Raw genomic sequence first — 12,285 nt, 5'->3', positions numbered from 1 at the left:
ATGCCACTGTGATACTAGACTCTTCTGCCCTAAATGAAAGCAATACACGCTGGCTGCATCTCTACAGGGGATCTGGACTCCAGCTGTGATACTAGACTTTTCTGCTCTAAATGAAAGCAATAAATGCCGGCTGCATCTCTACAGGGGATCTGGACTCCAGCTGTGATACTAGACTCCTCTGCCCTAAATGAAAGCAATAAATGCCGGCTGCATCTCTACAGGGGATCTGGACTCCAGCTGTGATACTAGACTCCTCTGCCCTAAATGAAAGCAATAAATGCCGGCTGCATCTCTACAGGGGATCTGGACTCCAGCTGTGATACTAGACTCTTCTGCTCTAAATGAAAGCAATAAATAATGGCTTCATCTCTACAGGGGATCTGATCTCCAGCTGTGATACTAGACTCCTCTGCCCTAAATGAAAGCAATACATGCCAGCTGCATCTATACCGGGATCTGGAATCCAGCTGTGATACTAGACTCTTCTGCCCTAAATGAAAGCAATAAATGCCGGCTGCATCTCTACAGGGGATCTGGACTCCAGCTGTGATACTAGACACTTCTGCCCTAAATGAAAGCAATAAATGCCGGCTGCATCTCTACAAAGGATATGGACTCCAGCTGTGATACCAGACTCCTTTGCCCTAAATGAAAGCAATAAATGCAGGCTGCATCTCTACAGGGGATCTGGATTCCAGCTGTGATACCAGACTCCTTTGCCCTAAATGAAAGCAATAAATGCAGGCTGCATCTCTACAGGGGATCTGGACTCCAGCTGTGATACCAGACTCCTTTGCCCTAAATGAAAGCAATAAATGCCGGCTGCATCTCTACCCGGGATCTGGACTCCAGCTGTGATACCAGACTCCTTTGCCCTAAATGAAAGCAATAAATGCCGGCTGCATCTCTACAGGGGATCTGGACTCCAGCTGTGATACTAGACTCTTCAGCCCTAAATGAAAGCAATACACGCTGGCTGCATCTCTACCCGGGATGTGGACTCCAGCTGAGATACTAGACTCCTCTGGCCTAAATGAAAGCAATAAATGCCGTTGGCATTTCTAACGGGGATCTGGACTCCAGCTGTGATACTAGACTCCTCTGCTCTAAATGAAAGCAATAAATGCCGTTGGCATTTCTAACGGGGATCTGGACTCCAGCTGTGATACTAGACTCCTCTGCTCTAAATGAAAGCAATAAATGCCGTTGGCATTTCTAACAGGGATCTGGACTCCAGCTGTGATACCAGACTCTTCTGCCCTAAATGAAAGCAATACACGCCAGCTGCATCTCTACTGGGGATCTAGACTCCATCTGTGATACTAAACTCTTCTTCCCTAAATGAAAGCAATAAATGCCGGCTGCATCTCTACAGGGGATCTGGACTCCAGCTGTGATACTAGACTCTTCTGCCCTAAATGAAAGCAATAAATGCCGGTTGCATCTCTACAGGGGATCTGGACTCCAGCTGTGATACCAGACTCCTTTGCCCTAAATGAAAGCAATAAATGCCGGCTGCATCTCTACAGGGGATCTGGACTCCTGCTGTGATACTAGACTCTTCTGCCCTAAATGAAAGCAATACACGCCAGCTGCATCTCTACTGGGGATCTGGACTCCAGCTGTGATACTAGACTCTTCTGCCCTAAATGAAAGCAATAAATGCCGGCTGCATCTCTACAGGGGATCTGGACTCCAGCTGTGATACTAGACTCTTCTGCCCTAAATGAAAGCAATAAATGCCGGCTGCATCTCTACAGGGGATCTGGACTCCTGCTGTGATACTAGACTCTTCTGCCCTAAATGAAAGCAATAAATGCCGGCTGCATCCCTACAGGGGATCTGGACTCCAGCTGTGATACTAAATTCTTCTGCCCTAAATGAAAGCAATAAATGCCGGCTGCATCTCTACAAAGGATATGGACTCCTGCTGTGATACTAGACTCCTCTGCCCTAAATGAAAGCAATAAATGCCGGTTGCATCTCTACCCGGGATCTGAACTCCAGCTGTGAAAATTAAAGCAATACACGCCAGCTGCATCTCTATAGGGGATCTGCACTCCAGCTGTGATACTAGACTCTTCTGCCCTAAATGAAAGCAATACACGCTGGCTGCATCTCTACAGGGGATATGGACTCCAGCTGTGATACTAGACTCCTCTGCTCTAAATGAAAGCAATAAATGCCGTCGGCATTTCTAACGGGGATCTGGACTCCAGCTGTGATACTAGACTCCTTTGTCCTAAATGAAAGCAATAGACGGCAGCTGGTTCTCTACTGGGATTCTGGACTCCAGCTGTGATACTAGACTCTTCTGCCCTAAATGAAAGCAATAAATGCCGGTTGCATCTCTACCCGGGATCTGGATTCCAGCTGTGATACTAGACTCCTCTGCCCTAAATGAAAGCAATAAATGCCGGCTGCATCTCTACAGGGGATATGGACTCCAGCTGTGATACTAGACTCCTCTGCTCTAAATGAAAGCAATAAATGCCGTCGGCATTTCTAACAGGGATCTGGTCTCCAGCTGTGATACCAGACTCTTCTGCCCTAAATGAAAGCAATACATGCCAGCTGCATCTCTACTGGGGATCTAGACTCCAGCTGTGATACTAGACTCTTCTTCCCTAAATGAAAGCAATAAATGCCGGCTGCATCTTTACAGGGGATCTGGACTCCAGCTGTGATACTAGACTCTTCTGCCCTAAATGAAAGCAATAAATGCCAGTTGCATCTCTACAGGGGATCTGGACTCCAGCTGTGATACCAGACTCCTTTACCCTAAATGAAAGCAATAAATGCCGGCTGCATCTCTACAGGGGATCTGGACTCCTGCTGTGATACTAGACTCTTCTGCCCTAAATGAAAGCAATAAATGCCGGCTGCATCTCTACAGGGGATCTGGACTCCAGCTGTGATACTAGACTCTTCTGCCCTAAATGAAAGCAATACACGCCAGCTGCATCTCTACAGGGGATCTGGACTCCAGCTGTGATACCAGACTCCTTTGCCCTAAATGAAAGCAATAAATGCCGGCTGCATCTCTACAGGGGATCTGGACTCCTGCTGTGATACTAGACTCTTCTGCCCTAAATGAAAGCAATACACGCCAGCTGCATCTCTACTGGGGATCTGGACTCCTGCTGTGATACTAGACTCTTCTGCCCTAAATGAAAGCAATACACGCCAGCTGCATCTCTACTGGGGATCTGGACTCCAGCTGTGATACTAGACTCTTCTGCCCTAAATGAAAGCAATAAATGCCGGCTGCATCTCTACAGGGGATCTGGACTCCAGCTGTAATACTAGACTCTTCTGCCCTAAATGAAAGCAATACACGCCAGCTGCATCTCTACTGGGGATCTGGACTCCAGCTGTGATACTAGACTCTTCTGCCCTAAATGAAAGCAATAAATGCCGGCTGCATCTCTACAGGGGATCTGGACTCCAGCTGTGATACTAGACTCTTCTGCCCTAAATGAAAGCAATACACGCTGGCTGCATCTCTACAGGGGATATGGACTCCAGCTGTGATACTAGACTCCTCTGCTCTAAATGAAAGCAATAAATGCCGTCGGCATTTCTAACGGGGATCTGGACTCCAGCTGTGATACTAGACTCCTTTGTCCTAAATGAAAGCAATAGACGCCGGCTGGTTCTCTACAGGGGATCTGGACTCCAGCTGTGATACTAGACTCTTCTGCCCTAAATGAAAGCAATAAATGCCGGTTGCATCTCTACCCGGGATCTGGATTCCAGCTGTGATACTAGACTCTTCTGACCTAAATGGAAGCAAGAAGCACAGAAACTGCTCTCCTGAACATCCGTGAAGACCTGCTCTCCAACCTCGATTCCAACACCCCCTGTGTCCTAATCTTACTTGATCTCTCCTCTGCCTTTGACACGGTCAACCATGCCATCCTGCTCAACCGTCTGTGATAACCTGGGTATCACCGATCAATCCCTGTCTTGGCTGACCTCCTTCCTCTCCAATCGATCCTCCCAGATCCAACTTGGGTCCTTGCTCTCCTCTATCTCTATCTTTACCTGTGGTGTTCCCCAGGGGTCTAACCTCTCTCCCTGGCTGTCCAACCAATACCTGGCACTTCTTGCCCACTGCATTGCCGCTCTCTGCCCCAACTTTCAATGCTATGCAGATGACACTCAGCTCATTTTCAGGCTCCCTTCAGCCACCTCTTCACCTTCTCTCATCTCTGACTGTCTGTCCGCCATCCAGGAGTGGTGTGCCGCCAATGATCTCTGCCTTTATGCCAGTAAGACCGAGATTCTCCTCATCGGCACACTTACACCCTCCTTTCCTGTCCCTCTCTGGCCGGCCTCTCTTGGCCCCCTTCCATCTCCCACCTGTGAGGCTAAAAACATTGGTGTCATCTTCGACTCCACGCTCTCCTCTCCTCACATCTCTGACGTCTCTAAGAAGTCACACTACCAGCTGCACCTCCTCAGAGGTATTCTTCCTTTCCTCTCCTTCTCCTAGAGGCTCACTGTCTCCAGAGCTCTGGTTCTCTCTAGGCTGGACTACTGCAATAGCCTCTTTCTAAATCTGCCCGCCTCTACTCTCCGCCCACAGCAAATCATCCAGAACAGGACTGCAAATCTTGTCCTTGGCCTCAAGCCCAGGGATCGTATCTCTGCAGGACTGAAATCTCTGCACTGGCTTCCAGTGGCTGCAAGGATTAAGTTCAAAACCCTCTGAATTGTCCACAAGGCCTTCTGGGGCATGGGACCTCAATACCTTCAATTCTCTCCTTCTAAATATCTTCCTTCTCGAACTCTTCACTCGATCGCCTCTAACTCACTCAGGGTCAGTCGCTTCTCCAAGCAGCGAGTTGGTGGTAGATCTCTTTCTTCTGCGGGTGCTCCCTCTGGAACAACCTCCCTGCCTCTCTGAAACTTGAGGAGAACAATCTCCGGTTCCAGAAGCACCTCAAAACCTTCCTCTTTGCTTCTGCTTTCTCTCTTCCTCTCCACTGCTGATCTCCTGGCTGAATCTGAAACTGCACTGGTTACCTGGTTACCCCTGATCTCAGGGCTAGGTCCCCTCCCTGCTAGTTGCACACCTGCACTGCCCCTCTGGCAACCGTTGCATTCGGGGACTGATTCTGTATCCCTACAGCCCCTACTTGCACTTCCACCCGATGTCTGCACTTACCCTTGCACTTGCCACCAGCTGGCCATACTTCTCTTATTGTTTTTTTATTTTTATTTATTCTATAACCCCATGTACTGCACTGCCCCACCCCCTCCCATTCCACACTTTTTCCCTTCCCGCTTCCCCCACACTTGCGCAATCAGAATGACACCTGGCCTATTAGGATCGCTGTTCCCGTCTTCCCAAGAGAGTATTGTACATGCATGATCTTTTCCATGCCAGTACACAAGTAGAAACTTTGTTGTGCTTGAACACGTGCAATATCTCTACTATGCTTGAACATGTTCAGGACATGTGCATGACTTTTGCCATGCTTGAACACGTTAAGGACCTGTCTGCTGTCACGCTCCTTTACAGCGTTCCGAGTATGTAAGCCTTTGCTAAGGGTACTGTGCATACAGGATAAACAGAGCATGAGAATGCTCTTCCCCATGGGCCAGAGTTATGAGCTCTACATTCTGTGCCGAGCCCCATAGAGAAGCAGCCTTTACTCACCTGTGGGGCTGCCTCTCGTTTCTCTAGTCTCGCTGCCTTGATAATCCAGGAAGTAAGATTCCGACTTGCAGAATGAAACAGCTTCAGGTCCTGTTATGTAAAAAAGGAGTGATGTAGAACATGTACAAGAATATCAGGCTCATTGAATTCTGGTTGCCTTTAGAAGTCTGGCTGAAGATCTCATCATAGTGTGAACGCAGCTGCGTGCCAGCCAACATCACCCAGACCTGATTCGAACACAAGAAACATGGAGGTAACTCTGGGTATTGGGTGTGCAACACTTAAACCTGCCAATACAACAACATGAAGGACCTACCTAACCAACCTTCCTTCACAAGAGCGCAGAAGAAGAGGTTATTCATAAAGGCATTAATCGCTCAACGCAAAAGGGACTGGGTCCCCAGGGGGCCAAATCCCATCAACAACTGAAGACAGGAATGTTAATATGGAGCACCTGGCCTTCCTATGCGGTCATGCGGGTGAGTGAGAAGGTAATCGTATTACAGGGTTTACTCAAGGGCTGATAGTGATGGAACGTGGCCCTGACCATCTGACTAATTGACCAACCGTATTTAGTATAAAATACATGGGTTACTATGTGTCAAATATTAAATATGTAACCTCTCAAGACCAGAACTGACAATCAAAAGAGGAATCTAAGAAGGGTAACTCGATCAGCGACCAGGGCAAGCAATGAACTAAGAAGGGTAACTCGATCAGTGACCAGGGCAAGCAATGAACTAAGAAGGGTAACTCGATCAGCGACCAGGGCAAACAATGAACTAAGAAGGGTAACTCGATCAGCGACCAGGGCAAGCAATGAACTAAGAAGGGTAACTCGATCCGCGACCAGGGCAAGCAATGAACTAAGAAGGGTAACTCGATCAGCGGCCAGGGCAAGCAATGAACTAAGAAGGGTAACTCGATCAGCGACCAGGGCAAGCAATAAACTAAGAAGGGTAACCCGACCAGGGCAAGCAGTGAACTAAGAAGGGTAACTCGATCAGCGACCAGGGCAAGCAATGAGCTAAGAAGGGTAACTCGATCAGCGGCCAGGGCAAGCAATGAACTAAGAAGGGTAACTCGATCAGCGACCAGGGCAAGCAATACACTAAGAAGGGTAACCCGATCAGCGACCAGGGCAAGCAGTGAACTAAGAAGGGTAACTCGATCAGCGATCAGGGCAAGCAATGAGCTAAGAAGGGTAACCCGATCAGCGACCAGGGCAAGCAATGAACTAAGAAGGGTAACTCGATCAGCGACCAGGGCAAGCAATGAACTAAGAAGGGTAACTCGATCAGCGACCAGGGCAAGCAATGAACTAGGGTAACTCGATCAGCGACCAGGGCAAGCAATGAACTAAGAAGGGTAACTCGTTCAGCGACCAGGGCAAGCAATGGACCAAGCAAAGCGCATGTGGGGGTTGGAAGGGAGGGGGTTAATTCTTACTATAATATGGAACATTCAAGTCTCACCCAAGCTGGGGTCAAAGCTGCTTTCTTCAACGTCCTCGCCAAGAAGATCAATCAGTACAGACACTGGTTCTTCCTTCATGATGCAAGTATCAGGAGACATTCCTTCAGAAGAAAGAGAAATGGGTGGGTGTTTAATGAGTAACAATTTGTAGTTAAACCATTACCACACACTTGTTTGCATACAATATTATCCCTAAGAAACAACAGTAGTGATGTTGATGCCGCCATCCGAAGTCAGGGCAGATCCACAGGAAGGCACTTCCTCAGCATACAATGTGAGTCTCGGATATTAAATTATATGCAAATGCGTTTTCTAAAAAAACACTTTGGGGGGCGGGGGCATTTTACATAGCCCTGTAAATAGTATGGGGGATCACTTACAATTTCACAAGCAGTCCCTCTGTGCTATGTGAGTCTTAATATGTCATGGAGGTTCAGGCACAGCCAGGGTTCTATGATATATTTACACAATGAATATAGCAGATGCCGTGTACATGGAGTTCTGCGGAATCTGCCAGCTTTTAACATGGCAGATGCTGTGTACATGGAGTTCTGTGGAATCTGCCAGCTTTGAACATAGCATATGCCGTGTACATGGAGCTCTGCAGAATCCGCCAGCTTTTAACATGGCAGATGCCATGTACATGGAGTTCTGCGGAATCTGCCAGCTTTTAACATGGCAGATGCCGTGTACATGGAGTTCTGTGGAATCCGCCAGCTTTGAACATAGCAGATGCTGTGTACATGGAGCTCTGCAGAATTCGCCAGCTTCTAACATAGCAGATGCCCTGTACATGGAATTCTGCGGAATCCGCCAGCTTTTAACATAGCAGATGCCATATACATGGAGTTCTGTGGAATCTGCCAGCTTTGAACATAGCAGATGCCGTGTACATGGAGTTCTGCGGAATCCGCCAGCTTTTAACATACCGGATGCATTGTACATGGAGTTCTGCGGCATCCGCCAGCTTTTAACATGGCAGATGCCGTGTACATGGAGTTCTGCGGAATCCGCCAGCTTTGAACATAGCAGATGCCGTGTACATGGAGATCTGCGGAATCCGCCAGCTTTTAACATGGCAGATGCCGTGTACATGGAGTTCTGCGGAATCCGCCAGCTTTTAACATGGCAGATGCCGTGTACATGGAGTTCTGCAGCATCCGCCAGCTTTGAACATAGCAGATGCCGTGTACATGGAGTTCTGCGGAATCCGCCAGCTTTTAACATGGCAGATGCCGTGTACATGGAGTTCTGCGGAATCTGCCAGCTTTGAACATAGCAGATGCCGTGTACATGGAGTTCTGGGGAATCCGCCAGCTTTTAACATAGCAGATGCCATGTACATGGAGCTCTGCGGAATCCGCCAGCTTTTAACATAGCAGATGCCATGTACATGGAGTTCTGCGGAATCCGCCAGCTTTGAACATAGCAGATGCCATGTACAAGGAGTTCTGCGGAATCCGCCAGCTTTGAACATAGCAGATGCCATGTACATGGAGTTCTGCGGAATCCGCCATCTTTGAACATAGCAGATGCCATGTACATGGAGTTCTGCGGAATCCGCCATCTTTGAACATAGCAGATGCCATGTACATGGAGTTCTGCGGAATCCGCCAGCTTTGAACATAGCAGATGCCATGTACATGGAGCTCTGCGTAATCCGCCATCTTTGAACATAGCAGATACCGTGTACATGGAGTTCTGCGGAATCCGCCAGCTTTTAACATAGCAGATGCCGTGTACATGGAGTTCTGCGGAATCCGCCATCTTTGAACATAGCAGATGCCGTGTACATGGAGCTCTGCGGAATCCGCCAGCTTTTAACATGGCAGATGCCGTGTACATGGAGTTCTGCGGAATCCGCCAGCTTTTAACATAGCAGATGCCGTGTACATGGAGTTCTGCGGAATCCGCCAGCTTTTAACATAGCAGATGCCATGTACATGGAGCTCTGCGGAATCCGCCAGCTTTGAACACAGCAGACCCCGTGTACATGGAGTTCTGCGGAATCCGCCAGCTTTTAACACAGCAGATGCTGTGTACATGGAGTTCTGCGGAATCCGCCAGCTTTGAACATAGCAGATGCCATGTACATGGAGCTCTGCGGAATCCGCCAGCTTTGAACATAGCAGATGCCGTGTACATGGAGTTCTGCGGAATCCGCCAGCTTTGAACATAGCAGATGCCATGTACATGGAGTTCTGTGGAATCCGCCAGCTTCTAACATAGAAGATGCCGTGTACATGGAGTTCTGTGGAATCCGCCAGATTCTAACATAGCAGATGCCGTGTACATGGAGTTCTGCAGAATCCGCCAGCTTTGAACATAGCAGATGCCGTGTACATGGAGTTCTGCAGAATCCGCCAGCTTCTATCATAGCAGATGCCATGTACATGGAGTTCTGCGGAATCCGCCAGCTTTGAACATAGCAGATGCCATGTACATGGAGTTCTGCGGAATCTGCCAGCTTTTAACATGGCAGATGCCGTGTACATGGAGTTCTGTGGAATCCGCCAGCTTTGAACATAGCAGATGCTGTGTACATGGAGCTCTGCAGAATTCGCCAGCTTCTAACATAGCAGATGCCCTGTACATGGAATTCTGCGGAATCCGCCAGCTTTTAACATAGCAGATGCCATATACATGGAGTTCTGTGGAATCTGCCAGCTTTGAACATAGCAGATGCCGTGTACATGGAGTTCTGCGGAATCCGCCAGCTTTTAACATACGGGATGCCATGTACATGGAGTTCTGCGGAATCCGCCAGCTTTTAACATGGCAGATGCCATGTACATGGAGTTCTGCGGCATCCGCCAGCTTTTAACATGGCAGATGCCGTGTACATGGAGTTCTGCGGAATCCGCCAGCTTTGAACATAGCAGATGCCGTGTACATGGAGATCTGCGGAATCCGCCAGCTTTTAACATGGCAGATGCCGTGTACATGGAGTTCTGCGGAATCCGACAGCTTTTAACATGGCAGATGCCGTGTACATGGAGTTCTGCAGCATCCGCCAGCTTTGAACATAGCAGATGCCATGTACATGGAGTTCTGCGGAATCCGCCAGCTTTTAACATGGCAGACGCCGTGTACATGGAGTTCTGCAGCATCCGCCAGCTTTGAACATAGCAGACGCCGTGTACATGGAGTTCTGCGGAATCCGCCAGCTTTGAACATGGCAGATGCCGTGTACATGGAGTTCTGCGGAATCCGCCAGCTTTGAACATAGCAGATGCCGTGTACATGGAGTTCTGGGGAATCCGCCAGCTTTTAACATAGCAGATGCCATGTACATGGAGCTCTGCGGAATCCGCCAGCTTTTAACATAGCAGATGCCATGTACATGGAGTTCTGCGGAATCCGCCAGCTTTGAACATAGCAGATGCCATGTACAAGGAGTTCTGCGGAATCCGCCAGCTTTGAACATAGCAGATGCCATGTACATGGAGTTCCGCGGAATCCGCCATCTTTGAACATAGCAGATGCCATGTACATGGAGTTCCGCGGAATCCGCCATCTTTGAACATAGCAGATGCCATGTACATGGAGTTCCGCAGAATCCGCCATCTTTGAACATAGCAGATGCCATGTACATGGAGTTCTGCGGAATCCGCCAGCTTTGAACATAGCAGATGCCATGTACATGGAGTTCTGCGGAATCCGCCATCTTTGAACATAGCAGATGCCATGTACATGGAGTTCTGCGGAATCCGCCATCTTTGAACATAGCAGATGCCGTGTACATGGAGCTCTGCGGAATCTGCCATCTTTGAACATAGCAGATACCGTGTACATGGAGTTCTGCGGAATCCGCCAGCTTTTAACATAGCAGATGCCGTGTACATGGAGTTCTGCGGAATCCGCCATCTTTGAACATAGCAGATGCCGTGTACATGGAGCTCTGCGGAATCCGCCAGCTTTTAACATGGCAGATGCCGTGTACATGGAGTTCTGCGGAATCCGCCAGCTTTTAACATAGCAGATGCCGTGTACATGGAGTTCTGCAGAATCCGCCAGCTTTGAACATAGCAGATGCCATGTACATGGAGCTCTGCGGAATCCGCCAGCTTTGAACACAGCAGACCCCGTGTACATGGAGTTCTGCGGAATCTGCCAGCTTTTAACACAGCAGATGCTGTGTACATGGAGTTCTGCGGAATCCGCCAGCTTTGAACATAGCAGATGCCATGTACATGGAGCTCTGTGGAATCCGCCAGCTTCTAACATAGCAGATGCTGTGTACATGGAGTTCTGTGGAATCCGCCAGATTCTAACATAGCAGATGCCGTGTACATGGAGTTCTGCAGAATCCGCCAGCTTTGAACATAGCAGATGCCGTGTACATGGAGTTCTGCAGAATCCGCCAGCTTCTATCATAGCAGATGCCATGTACATGGAGTTCTGCGGAATCCGCCAGCTTTGAACATAGCAGATGCCATGTACATGGAGTTCTGTGGAATCCGCCAGCTTTGAACATAGCAGATGCCATGTACATGGAGTTCTGTGGAATCCGCCAGCTTTGAACTTAGCAGATGCCATGTACATGGAGTTCTGTGGAATCCGCCAGCTTTTAACATAGCAGATGCCGTGTACATGGAGTTCTGTGGAATCCGCCAGCTTCTAATATAGCAGATGCCGTGTACATGGAGTTCTGCAGAATCCGCCAGCTTCTAACATAGCAGATGCCGTGTACATGGAGTTCTTTAGAATCCGCCAGCTTTGAACATAGCAGATGCCGTGTACATGGAGTTCTTTAGAATCCGCCAGCTTTGAACATAGCAGATGCCGTGTACATGGAGTTCTGCGGAATCCGCCAGCTTTGAACATAGCAGATGCCATGTACATGGAGTTCTGCGGAATCCGCCAGCTTTGAACATAGCAGATGCCATGTACATGGAGTTCTGTGGTATCCGCCAGCTTTTAACATAGCAGATGCCATGTACATGGTGTTCTGTGGAATCCGCCAGCGTCCATAGCAGAAGCCGTGTACATGGAGCTCTGCGGAATCCGCCAGCTTTTAACATGGCAGATGCCGTGTACATGGAGCTCTGCGGAATCCGCCAGCTTTTAACATGGCATATGCCGTGTACATGGAGCTCTGCGGAATCCGCCAGCTTTTAACATAGCAGATGCCGTGTACA

The 12,285-nt window shown here is 48.8% G+C and overlaps 1 protein-coding gene across 2 annotated transcripts in view; it reads right to left on the bottom strand.

The window, feature by feature from the left end:
* Positions 1–12,285, bottom strand: part of LOC138489518 (zinc finger protein 135-like) — a 227,787-nt gene that overhangs the window by 32,261 nt on the left and 183,241 nt on the right. Inside the window, exons 5-6 of one of the 2 annotated variants that reach the window (XM_069617259.1) lie at positions 7,144–7,245; positions 5,669–5,758 (exon numbers count right to left, since the gene is read on the bottom strand). In XM_069617259.1, coding sequence (XP_069473360.1) covers positions 5,669–5,758; positions 7,144–7,245 — 192 coding nt within the window. The remainder of the gene's footprint in view (positions 1–5,668; positions 5,759–7,143; positions 7,246–12,285) is intronic. The other variant, XM_069617260.1, reaches the window with a different exon arrangement.

The sequence above is a fragment of the Ambystoma mexicanum genome, chromosome 9, assembly GCF_040938575.1.
Source record: "Ambystoma mexicanum isolate Mex_15411 chromosome 9, UKY_AmexF1_1, whole genome shotgun sequence".
NCBI lineage: Eukaryota > Metazoa > Chordata > Amphibia > Caudata > Ambystomatidae > Ambystoma > Ambystoma mexicanum.
Note: the sequence above shows the minus strand (reverse complement) of the source record. Positions and strands in the feature narration are given on the sequence as shown.